Raw genomic sequence first — 12981 nt, 5'->3', positions numbered from 1 at the left:
TTAAGTCCTTTATTCATTTTGAGTTTATTTTCTGTGTATGGTATAAGTTGGTGGTCCAGTTTCATTTTTTGCATGTGTCTGACCAAATTTCCCAGTGCAATTTATTGAAGAGACTGTCTTGACTCCATTGTATGCTCTTGCCTCCTTGTCAAATATTAATTGGGCATAGTGGTTTGGGTTGATTTCTGGGTTCTCTATTCTATTCCATTGATATATATGTCTGTTCTTGTGCCAGTACCAGGCAGTTTTGAGAACAGTGGCTTTGTAATACAGGTTGATATCAGGTATTGAGATCCCTCCTATTTTGTTCTTCTTTCTCAAGATTGCAGCAGCTATTTGGTGTTTTATTATTATTATTATTATTATTATTATTATTATTATTCCAAATGAATTTTTGGAGAGTTCTTTTTAAGTCTGTGAAATATGCTGTTGTTATTTTAATGTGGAGTGCATTGAATCTGGTAGTATGGACATTTTGATGTTGATTCTACCAATCCATGAACATGGAATGTTCTTCCATCTGTTTATGTCTTCCTCTATCTCTTTTTTCAGTGTCCTTTAGTTTTTCGCATATAGGTCTTTTACCTCCTTAGTTAAGTTCTTTCCTACGTATCTTAATTTTTTTGGTGCGATGGTAAATGGTATTGCTTTTTTAGTTTCTCTTTCTGTAAGTTCACTATTGGTGTAAAGAAATGCCATAGATTTCTTGGTATTAATTTTGTATCCTGCTACATTGCCGAATTCATTTATTAAGACTAATAATTTTTTGATGGCGTCTTTAGGGTTTTTTATTTACAGTATCATGTCATCTACAAATAAGGACAGTTTTACTTCTTCTTTTACAATTTGGATTCCTTTTATTTCTTCTTCTTGTCTGATCACAATGGCTAGAACTTCCAGTACTATGTTGAACAGGAGTGGTGGTGAGAGTGGGCATCCCTCTCTTGTTCCTGTTCTTAAGGGAAATGGTATTAGTTTTTGACGATTGAGTATGATGTTGGCTGTGGGTTTGTCATATATTGCTTTTATTATGTTGAGGTATGATCCTTCTATTCCTACCTTGTTGAGAGGTTTTATCAAAAATGGATGTTGGTTTTTGTCAAATGCTTTTTCTGCATCAATTGATATGACTATGTGATTTTTATCTCAATTTGTTTATGTGATGTATCATGTTTTATGATTTGCGGATATTGTACCATCCTTGCATCCCCGGGATAAATCCTACTTGGTCTTGGTGTATGATCTTTCTTATGTATTGCTGGATTCGATTTGCTAGAATTTTGTTGAGTATTTTGGCATCTATGTTCATGAGGGATATTGGCCTATAATTCCCTTTCATTGTGTTGTCTTCATCTGGTTTAAGTATTAGGGTGATGATGGCTTCATAGAATGAGCTTGGAAGTGTTCCTTCCTCTTGAATTTTTTGGAATAGTCTCAGGAATATAGGTTTTAGTTCTTCCTTAAATGTTTGGTAAAACTCCCCTGTGAAGCCATCTGGCCCTCGGCTTTTGTTTGCTGGGAGTTTTTTGATGACTGCTTCAGTTTCTTCCATTGTAATTGGCCTATTGAGATTTTTAGAATCTTCCTGATTGAGGTTTAAAAGGTTGTTTTTTTCTAGGAATATGTCCATTTTCTCCAGGTTGTCTAGTTTATTGGAGTAGAGTTGTTCATAGTATTTTTTTTACAATTCTTTGAATTTCTGTGGGGTCTGTTGTTATTTCACCTCTATCATTTCTGATTTTGTTTATTTGAGTCCTCTCTCTCTGCTTCTTGGTGAGTCTGCCTAGAATTTCATCAGTCTTGTTTATCCTTTCAAAGAACCAGCTCTTGGTTTCATTGATCTTTTATATATATATATATATATATATATATATATATATATATATATATATATATATTGGTCTGTATGTCATTTATTTCTGCTCTGATCTTTATTATCTCCTTCCTTCTGCTCACTCTGGGGTTTTCTTGTTGCTCCCTTTCTAATTCTTTGAGTTGTAGTGTTAGATGATTTACTATCATTTTTTCTTGTTTTTTTTTTGAGGTAGGCCTGTAGAGTTATAAACTTCCCTCTGAGCACTGCTTTCATTGTGTCCCATAAGTTTTGGATTTTTTTTGTTTTTATTGTCATTAGTTTCCAGGATGTTTTTAATTTCTTCTTTGATATCATTGGTAACCCAATCATTATTTAATAGAATGCTATTCAGCTTCCAAGTGTTTGAGTTTTTTGGATTATTTTTATTGTAGTTTATTTCTAATATAAGCCATTGTGGTCTGAGAAGATGCTTGGTATGATTTCAATCTTCTTGAGTTTGGGGATACTTTGCTTGTGACCCAATATGTGATCTATTTTTGAAAATGTCTCATGTGCACTTGAAAAGAATGTTTATTCTGTGACTTTGGGGTGAAATGTTCTGAAGATGTCAATTAAGTCCATCTGATCTAGTGAGTCATTTAGGATTACTGTTTATTTGCTGATTTTTTTCTCTAGAGGATTTATCCAATGATGTTAGTGGTGTGTCTAAGTCCCCTACTATGATTGTATTGTTGTCAATCTCTTCCTTGATATCTTCCAGGAGTTTTTTTTATGTATTTGGGTGCTCCTGCATTGGGTGCATATATGTTTATCAGGGTTATATCCTGTTGTTGTATCGATCCCTTTAGTATTATGAAGTGGGCGTCCTTATCTCTTGTTATGGCCTTCACTTTGAGGTCTATTTTGTCAGATATAAGTATTGCTACCCCAGCTTTTTTTTTCATTTCCATTTTCCTAAAAGATATTTTTCCATCCCTTCACTTTCAGTCTGTGTGAGTCCCTTGTTCTGAGGTGGGTCTCTTGTAGACAGCATATATATAGGTCATGTCTTTTTGTCCATTCAGCTACTCGATGTCTTTTGAATGGAGCATTTAGTCCATTTACATTTAAAGTTATTATTGAAAAGTACTTGTTTTTAGTCATTTCTATTTTTGTGCCTGTGTTCTTTATTATCTTTTTATTTCTTCTTGTTACAGCATTCTCTTTAGCATTTCTTGCATTCCTGACTTAGTAGTGATAAACTCCCTTAGCCTTTTTTTTTCTGTGAAGCTTCTGATTTCCCCTTCAATTTTGATTGTTAGTCTTGCTGGATAGATTGTTCTTGGATTCAGACCTTTGCTTTGCAACACTTTGTATACCTCCTTCCATTTCCTTCTAGCTTGATGTGTTTCTGTGGACAAATCATTTGATAATCTGATGAGGGATCTTTTGTAGGTAACTCTCTGTTTCTCTTTTGCAGCCATTAGGATTCTCTCTGTTGTGAAGATTTGCCATTGTAAGTATGATGTGTCTTGGTGTGGGTCTTTTGGAATTCATCTTTCTTGGGACTCTCTGTACTTGTGTAACTTTTTTCTTCCCCATATCTGGGAAGTTTTCGGTGATTATTTCTTCAAATAGATTTTCTAATCCTTGCTGCTCTACTTGTCCTTCTGGCAGCCCTATTATATGTATGTTACTTCATTTCATGTTGTTCTTAAAGCTCCCTTAGGCTCTCCTCCTGCTTTTTAATTTTTTTCTCCAGTTGCTGTTCAGATTGAGCTTGTTTCTCTACCTTATCTTCTAACTCACTAATTCAGTCCTCTGCTTCTAGTCTACTGTTGAAACCTTCCATGGTGTTTTTGATTGTAGCGATATCACTTTTCATTTCTTCCTGATTCTTGCATAGGTTGTTGATTTTCTCATCCATCTGGTGAATGAATTGTACAACCATTACTCTGAATTCTTTTTCTGTCATGTTGCATGCATCAATTTCACTAATTTCCTTTCTTGGCGACTCCTCATTTTCTTTCCTCTGGGGGTTGTGTCATCTCCTCATTTTGCCTATCACCAGAAGGTTCAAACGTCAAGTTGGGTGGGCCTGGGCCGTGTGCAGTGGGAGCTTTGCACCACCCTAGTGTCACTAAGAGTTCTGACACTAAGATATGTGACTGCCATGGGTTGTTGGGTACCAGGCTTGCCCAGAGGCAGCGTTTCCAGTGCTCAGTGTGGCCTCATGTGTGCACTTAGAATCAGGGACCCCGCCTGCACCAAGCTGAAACAGAGACTCCCCTGGTGTTTGTTGAAAACCAGAGCCCCCTAGCATGTGCCAGGAGTCAGAGTTCCCCAAGAATCCAGTATCTCTGCCTTCCCCTAAGATTCAGGGTCCCTTTGTTCGCATGCACCGAAAATTGGAGTCACTGGCTCTTAGTGTGAATGCACTGAGAATCAGGGATCCCAGAATTGTGTGATAAGAAACAGTGTCATATCACTGGTGCTTAGTACTGCCTCCCACCTGGAGAATCGGGGTCCAGGTCAGCTTGGGGGACTTCAGTGAGTGCTTGCCCAGAATCAAGATCAGGTGGCACTACCGCCCTGCATGGACTTTGGGTTTGGTCGCCCGATTGCCTTGTGAGGAACAAATTCCCAGTGTCTCATCACACCTAGGCTCAAGTTCCTGTAGAGGTGCATGCCGGGAATGGATTCCCACTGTCTGCAAGCTCTCAGGCTCAAATTCCTGCAGTGGTTTAAGCCTTGTGAGGGGCGGGTCTATCAGTTACTATGATGCTGCTTGAGAGCCTGCAGGGAGGGGGATGGGCTCTGTTACTCACAGTAATCTGCCACAGGGATGTCTGGATTCTTCGTGTCTATGGGTCTGTAGCTGTGGTCGCAGGTCTCTGTCCCCAGTGGCTTCAGGGTCCTAGTTTGCGTCTGAGACCAGACTGGGTAGTGCTGAGGCCAGGATCCTAGTCTCAAGCAGCTCTGTTTTTCAAGATGGCGTGGTCTCTGTGCCCATGCTGGCCGCCCAGGAGTGTCCGCGCTGGGAGTGGGGTTCTGCCATCTAAGACTGCCCAGTTTGGAAGCCCCTTGGAAGACCTTCAGAGTCTAACTGTCCCTAGCTCATACACACACACACACCACACACGTCCACACACTCCTCTATCGCTCCTTCGCTCTCTCACACTCTCTCCCTCCCTACCTTCCTGCCAGTTGCCATCTTCCTCCAGAGCACTTTTATATTTTAGGTTCATCTTTGGATACACTTTAATTTCAGTTTATATTCTAATTCATGTGGTGGGTTTTAAATACTTGCTATCTTTTTCTAATTTTTTAAAGTTTTCTTGGGAAAACAAATCACTTTTTTTCCAACAGCTAATTCTGTACAGCCATCTGATAAGAAGTTCAATTTACAGTCTTTGAATTTTATTTTGAATATTATGCTTAATTTTCCTTGGACATTTATTATAAAATAAGAGATATAGTTTGGATAGCTTGAAAGAAAATATAAAATAGTGATAGAAAGCAATACCACACAACTATGAGAAAAAAAAGAAATATAGAGAGTCCACAGAGCACAGAGTAAAAATATTATAGAAATACAAAATCTATAGTAAATTTAAATTTTTTTCTTTTATACATATTTAGGGCACAATATGATTTCATGTATTCAAGCTGTCATAGATTTTGAAAAATCTTATATTGAGTATTTTGCATAAACTTCATTATAAATTTTAGTTTCTTTTCAACTGGGAGAGTTTGATACATATAGCTTTAGATTATGAATAAAATAAGTAACTCCGAATAGAAATTTTTGGGATAGGTACAATAAAGCATGCTTATTTCTCTGATGTTAAAGGTTTCTGTCTTTAAGATCCAGAAAAAAAAAATGTCTTCCTCGGTATTATTTGTCTTTAAAGCCTATGGGGTTTGGAATCATGAGTAGGGAGAGAGATTCTGAAATAAGGATATGGGTTGGAATTGTCAAGAAAAAAGAATTAAAATGTAGAATAAGTGAAGGGAACATGTCCTAATTAAAACCACATTTCTATCTTTAGCAGTCCCAAATGCACTTAGATGAAAGCAGGGCTGCATGTTTTATTAGTTGCCTGACCAATCAATACAATCCTGGCAGCAACAACTGTATAAACACAAAGACTGCAGCAAACGCTTTGTAGAGCCACCTGCACTCTGATCTAAACTGAACTGCAGTGACATTTCAAACATTCTCATGAGAAGTTTTCTGCTTTCTCAGGATACAACATTCCACATAACCCATAAGATTATTGGAATATGTTTAACAGCAGTTTTTTATTCCAATACACGCAGCACAAATTTTCAAATCATAGTTGGAAAATACACTCATACTTGTTTTTGAACATATAAAGCTTAGATATAATGCTGTTACTATTTTAAAAGGACACGTAAGGAATTGCAACCTGTCCCTGATAATTACTATTCCATGTGTTCCTGGTCCATATTACTATTTCTTTATTTTTTTTCCAAATTACAATGATGACTAACAAAGTTGTGTTTTGTTATAAAGTTTATCTTTTTGTGCACTATCATATCAGAGTCTTGCAAAATAGATCTTTGTATAAACCCAAACAAAAATATGCTTGTAAAAAAGATTTACTCCAAACTTCTAAATAGTTTTTTCTTTGGGTAAAAGAGAGGGATGATTTGTTTCTTACTGCCCAAAAGCTTAGCCTTGTTTGGGACTTTAAATTAGAATTTATTTATAGTTTTAAAAATTAAAAGAGCTAACAATTAACAAACACTTTCTCTTTGCTAACTATTGTGATAGGGTTTTATTCATTCACTTATTTAATGTTTACCAAAGCAACATGAAGTAAGTATTGTCATGATTTTATGAGGACACTAAAAGTTATAAAACATAGAAACTTTCCTCAAATTCCACATCCAGTAGGTGTCTGAGCTAGAACTTGAATACAATTCTAACTGAATTACAGCAAGAGTTTGAAGAAGAACTTTTTTCATTCACTGTTATTTTTAACTAGAGGCCTGGTGCATAAAAATTTGTTCACTGGCAGGGGGAGTGTCCCTTAGCCCCACTTGTGCCCTCTCGCAGTCTGGGATCCCTCTGGAGATAACGACCTGCTGGCTTAGGCCCGCTCCCTAGTGTCAGAGGGCAGGCCCAATCCCTAGGTGCAGCCCCTGGTTGGGCTCAGAGCAGGGCCGATTGGAGAGTTGGGGCGCCGCACCCTGTCATGCACAGAGCAGGGCAGATTGGGAGGTTGCGATGCCACCCCCAGTCATGCTCAGGGTAGGGCCAATTGGGGGGTTGGGGCGCCGCCCCTGTCACACTCCAGGCAGGGTCGATGGGGAGGTTGCGGTGCCACCCCCTGTCACACACAGAGCAGGGCCCATCAGGGGGTTGGGGCTCCATACCCTGTCACACACAGAGCAGGGCTGATCATGGGGTTGGGGAGCTCCGCCCTGTTATGCACAGAGCAGGGCTGATCAGGGGGTTGGGGCGCCTTCCCCTGTCATGAACAGAGCAGGGTGGATAGGGAGGTTGTGGCCCCGCCCCCTGTCACACACAGAGCCACAGGGCGATCAGGGGGTTTGGGCGCTGCCCCCTGTCATGCTGTTCCAGGGGCCAGGAGGCCTCGCGGCTCTGCTGATCCCAGTGCTGGGAGGCCTTGCAGCTCCACTTGACACAAGGGCAGTGAGGCCTCATTGCTCCACTGATCCCGGTGCTGGGAGGCCTCGGTGCTCTGCTGATCCTGGTGCTGGGAGGCTCCGCTGAACCCAGTGCTGGGAGGCCTTGCGGCTCCACTGATCCCGGGGCATGAGGCCTCACAGCTCCACTGATCCTGGGTTCAGGAGGCCTCACAGCTCCGGTGATCCCGGTTCTGGGAGGCATATTACCCTTTTACTATATAGGATAGAGGCCTGGTGCATGGGTGGGGTCTGGCTGGTTTGTGCTGAAGGGTGTCCTGAATCAGGGTGGGGGTCCCGCTTGGGTGCCTGGCCAGCCTGGATGAGGTGATAATGGCTGTTTGCAGCTGGTCACACCCCTTTCAGGGTGGAGGTCCCCACTGGGTTGCCTGGCCAGTCTGGGTGAGTGGCTGAGGGCCATTTTCAGTTGGCGGGTGACTGAAGCTCTCAACCTCTCCTTTTTTTCTTTTTCTTTTTTTTTTATTCGGGGATTTATTTACCTTCTATGGCTGTCACTGGAACTGAGAGCCGGCTTTAGCTGTGAGGCTCAGCTCCAGCTCTGAGACCTCGGTATCTGAATTTGTTTGGCTTCTATGATTGAAACACTGTTGCAACTACAGCTCTGCTGGCTGGCTGAAAGCATGGGGTTTGTTTAGCTTCTATAATTGCAACATTGTTTTTTAGAGTGCAGCTCAGAGCCCAGCAGCGGCAGGCAGGGAACCTTGGCTTCCTCCTTCACTGGAGCAAGCAAGCCTCCTGTTCGCTTCAGCTGCCATATTGGTTGGCAGGTAATTTGCATATCGCCCTGATTAGCCAATGGGAAGCATGTCGGAGGTACGGTTAATTACCATGTTTGTCTATTATTAGATAGGATAGCTACACACTAAAAGTTTAGTTGATGGCCTATTTATTGAATGTGGCCTTTTTGCATAAGATGACTTGTGTGGTAATTGTCTATCTATAGTAATAAATTCATAGCTATTCATTAAAATAAAATCCACATATATCCACAAATCGAATGATAAGAAGGAATTAGTTGGAAAAGGAATAAGCATAAGAGAGAGCAGAGAAAGTATTATTTATTTAATTTTCTTCACAACCATATTCATTTATTATTAACTATTGCCCATTGAAAGGAAATTAATTAGAAGGTGGCTGGTAGGGCAGGATTGGGCAAGACAAGCTGGACAGGCCCTGGAGCCAACCTTCCGCAGTCCCTCCCTAGCTGGCCACACATGGGCGGCGATGCGGCTCAAAGGGCATCTGTGGAGTGAACAGGGTCCCTCTGGCAGGTGGGGTACCTCAGCCTGGCCTGTGAGGATTGAGTCACAACTGGCTCTCCCATAACCCCCGAGAGGTCCCAGATTGTGAGAAGATGGTTCTTCGTTGACACACCCTGGAATCGGGCTCGCTCCTCTCTGGTTCTGGGATGCATCACCCGAGAACCACTGCTGTCAAGTCACTGCAGCTCAGCAGCTCCTGCATTGAGCGTTTTCCCCCTAGTGGTCATTGCATGTCATAGCTACTGGTCAGATGGTTGGATGGTCGCTTAGCCTTTTATATACATAAATTTCATGCTAAGCGAAAAAGCCAGTCAGATAATGACAAATATCACTCATATGTGGACTCTAATGAAAAAAATAAACTGATGAACAAAATAGATTCAGAGACATAAAAGCATGGAACAGACTGTTGAATCTCATAGGGAAGGTGGGAGTAGGTGGGAAGAGAACAACCAAAGAACATGTATGCATATATTCATAACTCATGGACACAGACAATAAGGTGGTGAAGGCCTGGGACAGAGGGCTGGGACAGGTTAGAAGGGGCTAATGAAGAAAAAAGGGATATATGTAATATCTTCAACAATATAGATTTAAACATCTTGATGCACACCGACAGCATCTGGAGACGGCGCTGCCGCGAGGAGTTTGGCCTTCATGAAAACTTGCAGAATCTGGAGACGATAGGTACATCTTATCGAGAAGTCTATGCGAAGCTGTTCCACCTATACAGACACATTTTGGGATTGTGGCAGCTAGATACTGAGGGCTATAAAACACTGCTGAATGTCATGGTGAATGGCTTATGCATTACTGGTTGGACGTACGGGCCTTGTCTTAACTCCCATGTGGATGGCCCAATGCAATTCAAGCCCTCGTTCAGAATTCGCCTGACGGAGACGAAATCAGCCGCGGTGGAGTGCATGGAAGGCCGCCACAGCAGGCCCCACAGCCGCCACATGCAGATTCGGAAGAACAGGTTCAGCACCCAGTGCAACAAGACAGACCACCTTAAGGATTTACCAACACGGCTTAAGGAGGAATGGGGGCAGGTGCTGGCGGGGAAGGACAGACTGCGGTATGACTGCCTGACCTACCGCCGCCTCTACCTCCCACCGAACCACCCTGACGACTTCATTAGGCCAGGCCTCTTCCAAGGCAAATACCATCGCTTCGGCCTAATGATTGCCATGCTCAGCTTCCATGGGAAGTATGCCAGGGTCACGAGGATCACGGGAAACTACAACGAGACGTTAGAGATCCACCTCATGCGCCGCATCCAGCTGGGAGATGGCAAGATCTAATGCAACTTCAACAAACTCTACCGCGTGGTCCTGGAGATTGAGGATCAGGTGATCTGGGAGCAAGAAGATGGGACTGAGGAAAGCCAGGGCCATGGCTGGCAGAGCCCTGCCCAGCCCAGCGTTGGGGAGTCCGGGGCTGCAGCTTTGGAGGAGCAACCTGTTCCTTTTGTTCTGCCTGTGGGCATGCGCTCAAGACACCAGAACTACCCCCGAACCTGCAGGATGTGTTTCTATGGCGTGAACATTGCTACCCCATGTGGCTCAGGCCACCCCATGCGCTTCCATGGAGTCTTCATCCTGTTCGATGAGAACCACTTGGGGTTCATCAGCCTGGAGACGAAATACTTCATCATGTTCGGCAGAGTCCAGAACACCTTCCAGAATGTGGAGGCGCCATCCCCGCAGGCCTTCCTGAAGATGCTCAAGAACATTCAGTCCCGACCCTGTAGGAGGAGCAGCTTGCATGCACTTTGAAGATTTGACCTTCTAACCAGGTGGCGGGACAGAGAACTTCCCAACAGAAGTCTTTGGCATCTGTGTACACTGCAGGGCTCTTCTCCCTGTCCCTGTTTATTGCTTTACTTCTTCCTTCCTTTCCCCTCCTCCTCAATACAGAGTAGGACGGGTTGGCAAGCAGGGAATTGGGACAGAACTCTCAATATCAGGTCCACACACCTGGGAAGAGAGGTTCCTGTTGGGAGGAGAAATATATCTGAGACTTTATTGGGTCCCCCTACACTAGTGATGGCGAACCTTTTGAGCTCAGCGTGCCAGCATTTTGAAAAACCCTAACTTTGGTGCCGTGTCACATAGAAATTTTTTGATATTTGCAACCATAGTAAAACAAAGACTTATATTTTTGATATTTATTTTATATATTTAAATGCCATTTAACAAAGAAAAATCAACCAAAAAAATGGGTTCGTGTGTCACCTCTGACACGTGTGTCATAGGTTCGCCATCACTGCCCTACACCATCAGTACCACTCCCTCTAGGAGCCCCAAGCAATGAAGGATCCTTGAAACAAGAGACGATTGGGCAGCTGTGTGGAGCACACTGCACTGGACTGCATATTTGTGAAGAAATAAGTTTTGCTTTCCTTATTTTCTGTCTGCCAGAGGTGGCCGGGGGCCACTGTGAGCCTGTGACTTCTACATTCTCTGTAAGAACTCTACTTCTGGACTCTTACACTACATCTGGTGTGAGAAAGGAGTTGCCATTCTTTATGTGAGAGTGGGCAGCATCATGTAGCAGGCAATATTTATACATGTATATTTAACTCTGACATCTCTATGAGACTTTCTTACTAATTTCAAATAAAATTATATTTTCTAAAAAAATAAAATAAAATAAAATAAAATATAAAAAAATAAAATATATTATGAAAGGACAAAGTTTTGTGGGAGACTAATTAAAGCTAATAAAAATTTTGGGAGAGAGTTCTTTAAGAAAAAGATGAAAGTATCTTGCTTTTATAAAATTTTATGAAAATAAAAAGCCTTATGAACATATTGTGAGTGTCCTCCCCAGGGCCTCAAAGGTACTCCATCTATGAGGGTTCCTAAAGCTTAAGCTTTATTATCTGTAGTAAATTTGCCTCTTATTTTGTAGATGAGGCAACTTAAGGTAGTAAGCAATGAATACAGTATTCAAATGTAGGTTTTTCTGACTCCCAAATCAATGTTTCTATCAACTCCATTATACTTTTTAGACTCTTCATTAGCAAAACCAGGAGTTACATGATGAGAAGCTTAGGTATGGCAATGGTCATATTCTTTTTATTTCTATGTCCATCTCAGCACAGTTCAAATAACCAAAATGAAATGTGTGAAACCCAATAAATTTCTAAAAGTATGGGTCATAAAATATAACAAATTTTATGTAAGAATTGGTGAGAAGCAGGAAAAAAAGTGCTTAGGGAGAGGCAAACATGGGGTGAGAAACAGGGACTCAACAACTTGCCCCAGGGCAGCACAGGTTCTGTGAAGTCACAGAAACCAAGAAACACTTCCTTTTATATATATATTTTTAATCTTTAATGTTGAGAGTATTACAGATGTTCCTCTTTTTCCTCCCATTGCCCCCCTCTACCCAGATCCACCCCAACCCAGGTCTTCACCACCCTATTTTCTGTGTCTATAGTTAATGTGCATCTATACATATAAAAGCCTAAGCGACCATTACGATGGAATGATGTGAACGACTGGAATGACCTGAATGACTGGTTGCTATGACATGCACTGACCACCAGGGGGCAGACGCTCAACTCAGGAACTGTCCCCAGGCCACTGCCCTGATCACCAATGGCGCCTGCCCGCCAACCTCCTGATCCCTTCCCCTTGCTGGCAGGTTCTGATTGCCTGATTAGGGGTAGGCCTTGGGCTAGGACTGGGAACCTGGGTTGGGTGGCAGCAGATGCGGGCAGTGAGGGAAGGAGGAGGAGGGCAGGCAGGGAGGGGGAAGGCAGAGAGGCAGGGAACCATGCAGTGGTCGTAGGCAGGCAGCAAGAGGAGGAGGAGGTAGGGAGGCAGGGAACCACGCAGTGGCAGTGCATGGGTGACAAGGGAAGGAGGAGGTGGGGACGCAGGGAGGTGGGGAAATTGATTGGCTCTAATCACCGGCCAGGCCTAGGGACTCCATCCATGAATGAATTTGGTGAACTGGGCCTCTAGTCCTATATAATAAAAGCTCAGTGGCCGAAATGGTGGAACGACAAGAATGACCAGAGACCAGGGTGATGAGGCAGGCAGGAGAGCAGTTAGGAGCCAGCAGTCCTGGATTGCAAGAGGGATATCCGACTGCCAGTTTAGGCCTAATCCACAGGGATCCCTGTGGTATCCGGCCTAAACCAGCAGTTGGACATCCTCCAAAAAGTCCCGGATTGCGAGAGGGTGCAGGATGGGCTGAGGAACCACCCCC

The 12981-nt window shown here is 42.7% G+C and overlaps 1 protein-coding gene across 1 annotated transcript; it reads left to right on the top strand.

Annotated features, from left to right (window-relative positions):
• Positions 1-9362: 9362 nt before the first annotated feature.
• Positions 9363-10535, top strand: LOC308515450 (F-box only protein 31-like; the record flags this gene model as incomplete). The annotated part of the gene is given in 2 exon segments (XM_081086030.1): positions 9363-10058; positions 10062-10535. Coding segments are annotated over 2 exon segments (1170 nt in total).
• Between the last annotated feature and the right edge of the window lie 2446 nt (positions 10536-12981).

This window comes from Myotis nattereri (genome assembly GCF_964212035.1).
Source record: "Myotis nattereri genome assembly, chromosome: 3".
In the NCBI taxonomy this organism is placed as follows: Eukaryota; Metazoa; Chordata; class Mammalia; order Chiroptera; family Vespertilionidae; genus Myotis; species Myotis nattereri.
Note: the sequence above shows the minus strand (reverse complement) of the source record. Positions and strands in the feature narration are given on the sequence as shown.